General features: G+C 45.2%; 1 protein-coding gene across 2 annotated transcripts in view; it reads right to left on the bottom strand.

The window, feature by feature from the left end:
• The window catches only part of wls (Wnt ligand secretion mediator), an 86,962-nt gene that overhangs the window by 56,734 nt on the left and 17,451 nt on the right, over positions 1 to 12,777 (bottom strand). For both annotated transcript variants that reach the window (XM_072511069.1, XM_072511068.1), the window contains exon 2: positions 11,226 to 11,498. In XM_072511069.1, coding sequence (XP_072367170.1) covers positions 11,226 to 11,498 — 273 coding nt within the window. The remainder of the gene's footprint in view (positions 1 to 11,225; positions 11,499 to 12,777) is intronic.

Below are 12,777 nucleotides of genomic sequence, written 5' to 3'. Positions count from 1 at the left end.
CCATCGGAAACAAAAACATGTGACAACAAACAGACGCAGAACTTCCACCCACATTCCTCTTTCAGTCCTCTCCTAGCTTATGTTCCTTAATAAAAGTCATTCACTTCCGCCAGTGTCCCAAAGTAATATTCCTGGCCCTGGAAAGTGACCCAAAGTTTGGCCGGGTACAACACCCCAAATCGAATCTGGCACTGGTACAACACTGCCTTGGCCTTGTTGAACCCTGCCCGTCTCTTAGCCAACTCGGCACCAATCCAGATTCAGTTTCCTTCCAATCTCAATCCTGCTGCACTCTGGCTCATCTCAGGATCTTTTCCTTGTCCTGGAAATTGTGCATGCATAGATACCCGCCATCCGTGGCGGCTCCCCTGCTCTTGGCTTCTGCCTCATGGACCTATGGGACTGATCTACCTCCGGGGCGTCGTGCAGCACCTTCCAGTCCACCAACCTCACGACATAGCCCATGGTACTCATTCCCTCCAGGCCTATAATCCGAAGATTTTGCTGCCTGGACCTGTTCGCCTGGTCCTCCACCTTTGCTGACAGCATCTCACACATGTCCCCTCGGATCGCCATTTCCGCACCCAGAAACACAATCCGGTCACTTTGGTCAGACACCCTGGGCGAGATTCTCCCAGCCCTGGGCCGGGAAATCCCCGTGAACGGGCCACGCCGCCCGCACACGATTCTCCGCAGAGCGGAGAATCGGCGCCATTGGCGCCGGCGTGGTTGGCGCGGCACCTATCGTGGGCCGCTCTACATGGCCGGCCCGCCGATTCTCCAGCCCGGATGGGCCGAGCGGCCGTAAGAAAAGAACTGAGTCCCGCCGGCGCCATTCTAACCTGCTCTGAGCCGGCAGGACCTCGGCGTTGAAGGGTCGGGTGGCAGCCTGTGGGAGGAGAGGGGGGTCCGACCCCGGGGGGCCTCCGATGTGGCCTGGCCCGCAAACGGGGCCCACTGATCGGCGGGCCGGCCTCGGTGGCTGGGGGCCTACTTTCCTATGCGCCAGCCCCTGTAGTCCTGCATCATGTTGCGTCGGGGCCGGTACGTTGAAGGAGGCCACTGCGCACGCGTGCGTTGGCGCCTGCGCAACTGCGCATGCACGGATCCCGCGGCGCACAGTTCACACCGGGATCGGCGTGAACTGCTCCAGCGCCGTGCTGGCTCCCTTTTGGGGCCAGAATTAGTCCTGCGAGCGGCCTGTTCATGCCGTCGTAAAACGCGAAGGCGTTTACGACGGCGCGGACACTCTGCCGTGGGATTGGAGAATCCCGCCTCATATTCTCCACCTCTTGGATCATCGTCCCTGGACCACTAGACACTTCTCCACCCAAGGTCCCACGGCGAGGTGCCACTGCCCCCCTCAAATCGCTTTCCAACAGTCACCCTGCATTTCTTTCCGCTGCTGCCAAAATTCATCCTTAAATGAAGCTCATCAACTGCTCCATTAGCAGCTTTCCAGTCAATGACGATCCTGCCCCTCGCCTTTTTTCCAATTGATGCTGCACAACGTGTCTCCTCCAACGTTTTAGCCAGGGTCGCACTGTCTTCGGTCGAGTTTAATACCCCATTGACATGCCCATCCAGTGATGAACTGATCCCCTCCACTCTCCATACAACCTTATCCGCCAAATGTCCGGTAAAAGGGACCAAAACCAACGCCTCCAGGCATGAGCCATCCTGTGTGCAACCACTCACTCCATGGCTGCCACCGGAAGTCTCGGTTTAAATCTTTTTAAATGGAAGATGCCATAACCCTACAGGAGCTAGGTGTTTATTACAGACCCTGAGATAGTCAACGGGAAATTGAGGAGCAAATGTGTGCGCAATTTGCAGAAGTGTGGAAAAATAATAATAGGGTAATTATAGTGGGTGCGTTCAACTTTCCCCAACATTAACTGGGATAGTCATTGTGTTAAGGGCTTAGCTGGAGCAGAGTTTGTAAATGTACGCAAGAGAACTATTTAGCTCAACATGTGAAGGATCCAACAAGGGATGGAGCAGTGCACATCCTAATTCTGGGGAATGAAGCCAGACAGATGGTTCATGTGATGGCAGGGGAGCAGGTTAGTGATAGCGACCACAACTGGTGCAATTTACGTTTCTTATGGACAAGGAAAAAGACAAAGTGCAGAAAAAGGATCTCGGATTGGGGGAGAGCAGACTTTAGTAAAATAAGGCAGGATCTGGCCAAGGTAGATTGGAACAAGTTACTGGTGGGGAGATCTACAGAAGAGCAGTATGTGTGTGTGTAGGGGGGGGGTGGGGAAGAGAAATGTCCAAAAAAGAAATGGGAAGGGTAAAGGTCCAACATGTTCCCTCTAGGGTAATAGGAAGGAGTAACAAGCCCACAGAAACATGGTTGACCAGATATATTCAGGATACAATGAGAAGAAAGTGAGAGGCTTTTCACAACTACAAAGGAAACAAATCAACAGAGACATTAGTGGGGTACAGAAAGTGCAGGATGGAGCTTAAGAAAGCAATTAGGAATGTAAAGCGGTGATATGAGAAATCTCTAGCTGGTAGAAGTAGGGAAAATCCCAAGATATTCTATAAGTATAGCAATGGGAAGAGGTTAACTAGGGAAACCGTAGGGCCCATTAAGGACCAAGGGGGGGAATCTGTGGCTCGAGCCAGGACATTGGTAGGGTGTTAAATGAATATTTCACATCCGTCTTCACTCAAGAGAATGAGGAGACAGATATGGAACTCGGAGAGAGAGAGACTGTGAGGTTATTGAGCTAGTTGTCATCGATAGGGCAAGGTATTGGAGGTGTTGGCATGCTTAAAAGTGGACAAATCTCCTGGTCTGGATTAATTGTGTCCCAGGCTGCTGTGGGAGGAGAGGGAGGAGACTGCAAATTTTTAATTCTTCTCTAGTCATGGGAGAAGTGCCAGAGGACTAGAGAACCGTGAATGTGGCCCCACTATTTAAGAAAGGCTGTGGGGATAAGCCAGGGAACTACAGGCCAATGAGTCTCACATCAGTGGTGGGGAAACTAATGGAGAAAATTCTGAAGGAGAGAATCGATCTCCACTTGGAGAGGCAAGTTTTGATCAGGAATAGTCAGTATGGCTTTGTCTGAGGGGTTAGGGTTAGGGTTACAAATTTGATTGAATTTTTTGAGCACTTGACCAAGTGTGTTGTGGATAGTGCAGTTGATGCATTTCACACCGATTTCAGCAAAGCATTTGACAAGATCCCATATGGGAGCCTTAGAAAGAAGGTAAATGCATATGGGATACAGGGAGTCTTGATAAGATGGATTCAAAGCTGGCTGAGCTGTAGGAAACAGAGGGTGATGACAGACAGCTGCTTTCGTGACTTGAAGCCAGTGTCCACTGGCTTACCACAGGGATCTGTGCTGGGTCCCCTGTTATTCGTTATTTATATAAATGACAAAGACGACTATCTGAGGGGTGGGATCAGTAACTTTGCGGATGACACAAAGATAGGCCAGGTATAGGGCAGCACGGTGGCGCAGTGGGTTAGCCGTGCTGCCTCACGGCGCCGAGGTCCCAGGTTCGATACCGGCTCTGGGTCACTGTTCGTTTGGAGTTTGTACATTCTCCCCGCGTTTGTCTGGGTTTCGCCCCCACAACCCAAAGATGTGCAGGATAGGTGGATTGAACACGCTAAATTGCCCCTTAATTGGAAAAAAATGAATTGGGTACTCTAAATTTATTTTAAAAAGAAAAAAAAAGATAGGCCGGGTAGTTAACAGTGAGGCTGGGCAGCACAGTGGTGTACTGGTTAGCACTGCTGCCTCATGGCGCAGAGGTCCCAGGTTCAATCCCAGCCCTGGGTCACTGTGTGGAGTTTGCACATTCTCCCAGTGTTTGCATGGGGTTCACCCCCACAACACAAAGATTGGTAGGTGGATTGGCCACGCTAAATTGGCCCTCAATTAGAAAAAATGAATTGGGTACTCTAAAATTATTTTTAAAAACAGTGAGGCTGAGTGTCTTGGGTTACAGGAAGATATAGACGGGATGGTCAAATGGGCAGAAAAGTGGTAGATCGAATTTAATCCTGAAAAACGTGTGAGGTGTTACACTTTGGAAGGAGCAATTTGACACGGAAATATTCAATGAATAGCAACACAATGGGAAGTCCTGAGGAACAAAGAGACCTTGGCATATGTGTAAATAGATCTCTGAAGGCAAAAGGGCAGGTTAATAGGGTGGTGAGAAAGGCATATGGTACACTTGCCTTTATCAATCGTGGCATAGATTACAAAAGCTAGGAAGTCATATGGTGAGATCACAGCTGGAGTACTGTGTGCAGTTCTGGTCGCCACATTATATGAAGGATGTGATTACACTGGAGTGAATGCAGAGGCATTTCACCAGGATGTTGCCTGGGATGAAACATTTAAGTTATGAAAAAAGGTTACATTGGCTTGGGTTGTTTTCGCTGGAGCAGAGAAGACTGAGGGGTGACGTGATCGAAGTGTACTAGACTATGAGGGGCATGGACAGGGTGGATGGGGAACAGCTCTTCCCCTTAGTTGAAGGGTCGGTTACAAGGGGACACACAAGTTCAAGGTGAGGGGTGGGAGGTTTAGAGGGGATTTGAGGATGGACTGCCAATGCTGAAAACCTGACATCAAAATGAGAAAATGGTCAGATGTTTGTTGCAAGTTCACAAATGTTGGGACCTTTGTATTGCTCAGCGTATTCTAATATATTTTGAGCTGCTATTACAATAATCTTGACCCATAAGTCAAAAGCTTTTGAGCGTTGGGCACAGTAATTAATAGAGAATAAAAGATGCCCATGAGAGATTATTTTAACCACGCTTGCAACAATCATGCTAAATATTGAGATTACATTACTGGTTGGAAAAAGATTCCGAGGGATCGACGGTAGGCATCAACGAGAAAATGCAGGGCAGTCCAGATTTTTTTAAATGTGTCCAGCATCCTTTTGACCATATGCACCCATATGGTCATGGGGCAGCATGGTGCCAGTAGTTAGCACAGCTCCAGGGTTCAATTCCAGCTTGGGGTGACTGTCTGTGCGGAGTTTGCGCTTCCTCCCAGTGTCTGTGTGGGTTTTCTCCGGGTGCTCCGGTTTCCTCCCACAGTCCAAAGATGTGCAGGTTAGGTGGATTGGCCATGCCAAATTGCCCCTTGGTGTCCAAAAGGTTAGGTGGGGTTGCTGGGATAGAGTGGAGGCGTGGGCTTAAGTGTAGTGCTCTTTCCAAGGGCCCATGCAGACTCAATGGACCGAATGGCCTCCCTTCTGCACTGTAAATTCTATGACTCTATGATAATATCAATTATACTTAGACAGGAATTAATTTTAAAACAGGCCCACCATTACCAGCTGTATCTGACCAGAGTGGTTCTTCCTCTGTTACTGGGAAGGTCCCTTACCAGAATGATAAAGTCCTAAACAGAATATTTTGAAATGTGCATGTACAAATCCTGCACGTCATTCATTCCAAACGTGCCCAGTCATTTAAACAACAAAAATTCAGCAAAAATATGGAACTGCTATAATCATAAATGGCTCTTATTGGAGCACAATGTCAAAGCAGCAGAATTTCACAATTTAATTCCTGCTGACCTGTTAAATTTTTTTTAAACAGGGAAAGTGTTGTTGGCATAGAAGCATTAGCTATTTCCATTTCAAAGTCTATACATCAAAAAAAGAGTTACTGGTATTACAGGCACCCTCTTCAGTGCATCATGCCCTTTGTTTCACTAACTTCAAAAAAGGGAAAGTATATTTTTTACAAAAGGTCACTTTGGAAGGAACAATTCAAATAAATATTGTATTCATTTATTTTCCTTGCACCACACTTTCAAAACAAATGAGAGATTGCTAAAAGAGGAAATAACATTGTAAAATGTTGAAGAACGAATCAAGTATATTGCCCATAAAGGCACTGACAACATCCAGAGACGTGTCCAAACTGGAATATTTTGTGGTCCCAGTAAAGGAAAGCCAAACTATGAAATGATTTACTTTCTTCAGTTCCAGCTCTCCACTGTCATCAAGCAACCTTCCTGGATATGTGTGAAGACAGTCAGTCAGTCTGCCAACACTGAATGTCTAAACTCACACTTGAAACACTCAACTGAAGGAATTCCTGGGATGCTGCCACCACCTGTGAAGCCATATTAAAGACTGTCAGTGGCTTGAAAGGATCATTGCTTTCAAAACAGAATTGGATAATTATCCAAAGATTTTTTTTAAATTGCAAGGCTTTGGGGGAAAAGTCTAGGAGTGCAACTAGAGAAATGGCACAGTCACAGAGGGCGGAATGATTTCATTGTGTTCTGCAACCATTCGATGACTGCAAAAGTCACAGCAACGTACAACACAGGTAGACATTCTTTGGTCCAATAAGTCTGTACTGGCTCTTCGCAAGTGCACACATAATTAATCCCAAAGTCAGAATCATTTGAAAATCAAAAAGAAAACTCGATCTTACTGAAATTATATGATATATCATGATAGGCGGGCAAATAAACTGTTCTGCACAAGAATATCAGAGGAGATATGCAAGAGGGAAGTCAGTGACACAAGGTCAGTTAATGTTGTCCACATACTACAACGATACAGATCGCATTACAACGATCTACCAGTGAACCACACCAGTCATGATCCGCTTTTAGATTGTTTAATCTTTGCTATCCATTTATAGACCTTTATCAGTAGCATACACTATTTTCAAACAATGGTATTGTGTTTTTAAAAACATCTTTTGTTCCTCTCCTGACCTTCTCTCATAACTTTCACATGCAATTAGAGGGGCCAGTGAACAGCCACAGACTGTGGAGGGGATTACCTGGACCCACTGTCCAATTTCTGCAACACCACAGACATCTACTAAGCCAAAATACATGCCTTTAACATTTAAATTCTTAGAGTGCAATATAAATATGAAACAAGATTTTAAAAAAAATTTTTTTTTTTTTTTTTTTTTAAATTAAATCAGTGGGGTGAATTTTCCCTCTCGCCTGCTGTAGGAATTGTGGCGGGCAGGATAGCAATTTGACAGACCATTTAGAGGTCCATTGACCGCAGGCAGGAATTTCCAGTCTCAGAGCGGGTGTGACCGGAAAATCCCGCCCAGTATAACATTATGTTGATATTGGCTATATAGCCATAAGCAGCTGGGACTTTAGCAAAGAGGGAACAATGGACATTTTGTGGCAGTGGAGGGAGGAGAGAAGGGGGGGGGGGGGGGCAGTATACAATACCAAAGAATTCCTACACTGCAGGAGGCCATTCAGCCCATCTAGGTTGCACTGACCCACTGAAAGAGCACCCTACTTAGGCCCACTCCCAGACCCTATCCCCACCTAATTTACACATCCCTGGACACTAAGGGGCAACTTAGCATGGCCAATCCACCTAACCTGCACATATTTGGACTGTGGGAGGAAACCCACGCAGGCACGGGGAGAATGTCTGTGTGGAGTTTGCACAGTCATCCAAGGCTGGAATTGAACCTGGTTTCCTGATGCTGTGATGCAGCTGTGTATAGGGAGGCGATGGTATACTGGTATTGACACTGGACTATGGGCAATAAATGCTGACCCAGCCAGTGACGCCCATGTCCCATGAACAAATTTTTTAAAACGCCGCCAATTGATTCCTCAAATAGTTTACAGGATAAAAGCAGTGCCTACTTTTGCAGCAGCCCACACAGACCTGGATCTACCCAGATTTAATTCTCAGCTTGTGCCGATTTAGCCAAATTCACTTAGTCATGGAAGGGAGCAAATAAATTAAATGAGATTCAAGTGTAATAAAACACAATCAGGACTTGTTCTCTAGATTGCTACCGAGTTACATCTGTTGGAATGTGCATCATGGGCGGCAGGTCACAGAAACCGTTGACTAATATTTCTTGATCCCAGAACATAAAAAACATATTTGCCTACACCCTCTCCTTCCCCAACCACCCCTCTCCCCCTCCCCCCAAAAAGTTGCACTATGTGGATTTTCAGCCCAGTTTATTTCCTGCGGTCTCCTCCACCCTACTCAAAAAAATGAAGCAGCTTAGAAAGTCCAATGCACAACAGAAATTCCATAATAGTTCAGAAACACTCCAGCGCTAGAAACATAAAGTCTTTTTTGTGAACTTTTTCTTCATACAAGAAGAGAACAGAAAACTTTTTGTCGTCAAGCGCCAGATTAGTGAGAGTTCTCCTCAAGGCCTGGAGTGCGTGCCAATCTAACATTCTGTCACTCCACCATGTCTATCACCCCTGACGACTAATCCACTTCAACAGCTGTGTTATTGCTGGAAAGCTGCCAAATGTTGTTGAAGTAGAGTATTTATTTCATCCCGATTGTGAGAATAAGCTTCATTTCACCCACAGTAGATATGATTACTATTGGTAGTTTTTACTAACTCTTATCAATTACCTTCCAGCTCAATCACGGCACACAAGACTAGACTCTAGATTAATCTGCCTTCTCCCAGATATTTCACAAAGCCTTTCAGTATAACTTAAGTCAAATACAAGATTTACTTACTCTTCCTCACACCGTTATACCTAACTCCCCTGCAAATTGCAAATGACCATTATTTAGGCAGGGCTTTCAGAGCTGGTGTTGGCTGGCTATTTGATTGTAAAGTATTCATAATTTTCTCAGGTGATGTCTTAACTGCACAGCACTCCAGCCTGAGTCATTGGATAGAAAATAGAACAGGAACCTTGTTCCCCCCCCCCGCCCCCACAAAATCGGTTTCCTGGTCTGCTTGGCTCCATTTCATACTGGACAGTTGCAGTGAACACAATAAATAAACCAACAGATTGGGACCTATACAGTCACTATATACAGTTCTCAGTTATGACACTTGGAGATTGCTCTTATTAATTGAAGACTTTGAGGTCCCACAAAAGAGAGCTCCAGGACCTAATACTAGGACACTGTGAAATTTAGAGTCAACATGAAAGAGAAAATAGGCAGAGGGAAGTCAGGTTAAAACAGCTATGACTTATTACCTTAATTGGGCAGTACATAAAAATCACCAGGACCAGATTTTTTAAAATTCAAATGAAAAGCATTAAGATTTGAGATTATTCTGGGTTATCCCTGGTTAGAGGAAAATAATTATTGGGACAGGAAAGAGCTTTAAGTTTGTGCACAAATAAATACAAGAATGAATCTCTATTTCCCTTTTTCCAAATGGTGAGCGATGCAGTCCGGCAAGATCCTAGGTTTGAAACCTAGTCTTGAGCTGTTTTTATATTAACTGTACAGGGATTCAGGGTGGCATGTGGTGCAGTGTTTAGCACTGGGACTGTGGCGCTAAGGACCCGGGTTCGAATCCCGGCCCTGGGTCACTGTCCGTGTGGAGTTTGCACATTCTCCCCATGTCTGCATGGGTTTCACCCCACAACCCAAAGATGTGCAGGTTAGGTGGATTGGCCATATCTTTTTATTAAAACAGTAAAAAATATATACAAGGCCAAATGGTACAAACACTAATTTTGTGTTGGAGAAACAGGGTACCCTCCCCTCAGTACCAACGTAGGGGGAGGGGGGGTAGGATACTCTTGATTATTAAAACAGTTCACAACACAGTTGTACTAAAAAACAAATGGTACACGCACTAAACTTTGCACCGGAGAGACCAGATACCAACAGAAGGGAAAGGAAGTGGTGTTGGTGGGGAGAGAGGGGGAAAGGAGGGTTGTGGGGAGGGAGGGAGCTGGGGTGTTGATGGAGGAAGGGAGGGGTGCAATAGGACACTGCCTGAAACATCTATAGAGGCAGAAAAACAAAAGAACCTTCAATTAAGATGTGCCAGATTCCGGGAATCCCCCAGAGCGGGTGAGGAACGGCACAGTGTCAGGCATGAGCGAGCCCTGCACCCCATTGCAGAGAGCCTCATGAGCACTCTCTGCTCCTGACACTGGGCAGCTGGCAACCTTCGGACAGTTGCACTCTGGGCCTGAAGCCTCCACCACACTTGTGTGGTGGACGACACGGGCCCACCAATCAACCCAAGGCCTGCCTTGATCCCGCCACCGGGATCATCGATAGGTGGGATTTCCTCGGGCTCCTCCCGGGGTTCCGGGCCAGCAGGAGGTGGTGGTGCAGATGCGTGCTCCCCTCCGCCACCTGGTCACTGGAAGATCCCGCAAATAACATCTTAAATTGCCCCTTAATTGGGAAAAAATAATAATTGGGTACTCTTTTAAAAAAAAAAAAAATTTTTTTAATTTTTTTTAAACTGTACAGGGATTCTATGGAGTATTCCCAGCATTTTCTGTTCGGATTCATATTTTGACTTTCTTGCAAAGATTTTATTCTTTACCTTCAGACAAGTAATGCAAGTCTTCAGTCAAAAGCATACAGGGCTTGTCTGGTGTTTTCTCTGCTTAATTGACCTCCCAAATTTACAGGGAATCTCACCCTGGGTCAAACCACAGATGAAATGAAATGAAAATCGCTTATTGTCACAAGTAGCCTTCAAATGAAGTTACTGTGAAAAGTCCCTAGTCGCCACATTCCGGCGCCTGTTCGGGGAGGCTGTTACGGTTACAGGAGACTGAACAAGACTTTGCAACCCAAGTGTCATGCTTTGACCCCAACACAAACTTGTAACCGCACTGTAACTACATCTGGAACTTCACCCAGACCCTTTGCTACTTCAGGTTTTCTAGCTGCTGAAACCCTCATGAATGCCTTTGATCCTTACAGATTTGACTATGCTAATAGCCTTCTATATTCTATCATCCATAAACCGGAGGTCATCGAATGCTCTGCTGCCAGTGTCCCAACTTGCACTAAATGCTGCTCACTCATCACCCCTGTGATTTCTGAGCTGGGCTGGCTTCCACTCTTAAACAATGCCTCGATTTAAAATTCTGATCCTCAATCAAATCCCTCCGTGGTTTCCCTCCTATTTCTGAAATCTCCTCTGGCTCTACAAACCAGTGAGATCTCTATGCTCATCTAATTCTGGCCACTTGAGTATCCCAGATTTTAATTGCTCTGCCAATAGTGGCCATGCTTTTCTTTTTCAAGACACTTGTATCTTAAAATTATATTTCTGATTGATTCTGCTCTAGTTTCCCATGTGACTTGGTGCAATTTTCTTTTACAATCCTTCGGTGAAGCACCTCAGGACGTCTTTCAAACCTAAACCTGCGATAGAAAGTACGTAAAATAAGGTATGAAATGAACTAATTTTTCTAATGTGCAAACAATAGGTGTTGCTTCTTCCTCATACCATCACTTACTTATCTCATTGTCAATCTGAAATTCAATCTCAAACTGCAGAACAACCAATAGAAACTGAAACCAGGAACTCATCTCCCAGCTTTGGTGGGGAACATGGACTGCAAAAACAATGTCATTGGCTTCAATCTGCTGCTGCATAGCTTCAGAAAATTCCTGGATCTTCTTTTCGCACTGGTTGGGACCCCATGGCATGAACCACTTTGATTTCTGATGTTTTCTTATATCCACACATTTCGTTGCAAGGTATGGAACTCCAGTAGTTGGACTTGGAGCTGAAAAATATGGAACAGGAAGAAACGTTTCAATTTTTGATCGGCTTATTCCCTTCCTTGTCAAATTATCCTTAACAGATGGATTCTTCCTAGCAGATGACGGCACAAACTCAGGTAACCTCTGCTGCCTCAGCCATGTAGCCACTCTTCACGTAGAAACTTAGCTGTTGGCTGTTTGAGATGGCTACCATGAATTATGCAATTCTCAGCCAAATTGAAATGAAAATCACTGGGTAGCAACAAAGGGTACCCTTGCTTAGTTTAGCCACATCACTCACCTCTCCCAACAAAACAAGAGGTTGCTGAGACCAATAATAGCATCTTAATAATACTTACTCCAAATAACAGCTAACTGGGTACAGATCAAAATTGCCTGATCTATAACCACAAGCAGGCAACTTTTTAAAAAAGACAGTATTTATATTGGCCATATTCTGGGCGGCACAGTGGTTAACTGCTGCCTCACGGCGTCGAGGATCCGGGTTTGATCTCGGCCCCGGGACACTGACCGTGTGGAATTTGCATATTCTCCGAGTCTCTGCGTGGGTCTCACCCCCCACAACCCAAAGATGTGCAGGTAGATGGATTGGCCATGCTAAATTACCCCTTAATTGGGAAAAAAAAAATTGGGTAGTTTAAAGAAAAAAAATATTGTCCATATTCTGTCCTAACTTGAAATATAGGGCTTAAATGCAAAACCTTTTTAACACACTCCTGTAAAATTCTTTTGTCTGCTATGTATGTACTGTGTACATTCCCTTGGCCGTAGAAAAATACTTTTCACTGTACTTCGGTGCAGGTGACAATAAATATCAATATCAAAATTTTACGGTAATATTGTATGTATTACATAAAATTATTTCATCATAGGAACAGGGACAATTCCTGAAACCACCTGTTGTGGTATGTGCCTGCAATGGAAAAAGCAGGCAAAGGAAGGGTTAATGTGGGACTGGAGACTAGCACCGCCCAAGATTCACACGGTAATTGATATCTAGAACATGCTAGAAGCAGCCTACATACGAGAAGCAGCTCAACACCCGATGTACATAGTTAAAAGATTAACAATAAACAGTTCAAGTTTAAGCATACACGTCTCAAAATATCACAATTGTAACATCAAACAAACCCATAACACACCACCGAATTTGCACTAGTTGATGGATCAGTGCCAAAAGGATGAAGCACAAGGAGAATGGACTGTGATATTTCTCTCCTGCCCCCCCCCCTCCCTCCCTCACATACAAAAAGGTTATTGGAATATGGAAATCATCACTGC

This window comes from Scyliorhinus torazame, chromosome 7, assembly GCF_047496885.1.
Source record: "Scyliorhinus torazame isolate Kashiwa2021f chromosome 7, sScyTor2.1, whole genome shotgun sequence".
NCBI lineage: Eukaryota > Metazoa > Chordata > Chondrichthyes > Carcharhiniformes > Scyliorhinidae > Scyliorhinus > Scyliorhinus torazame.
Note: the sequence above shows the minus strand (reverse complement) of the source record. Positions and strands in the feature narration are given on the sequence as shown.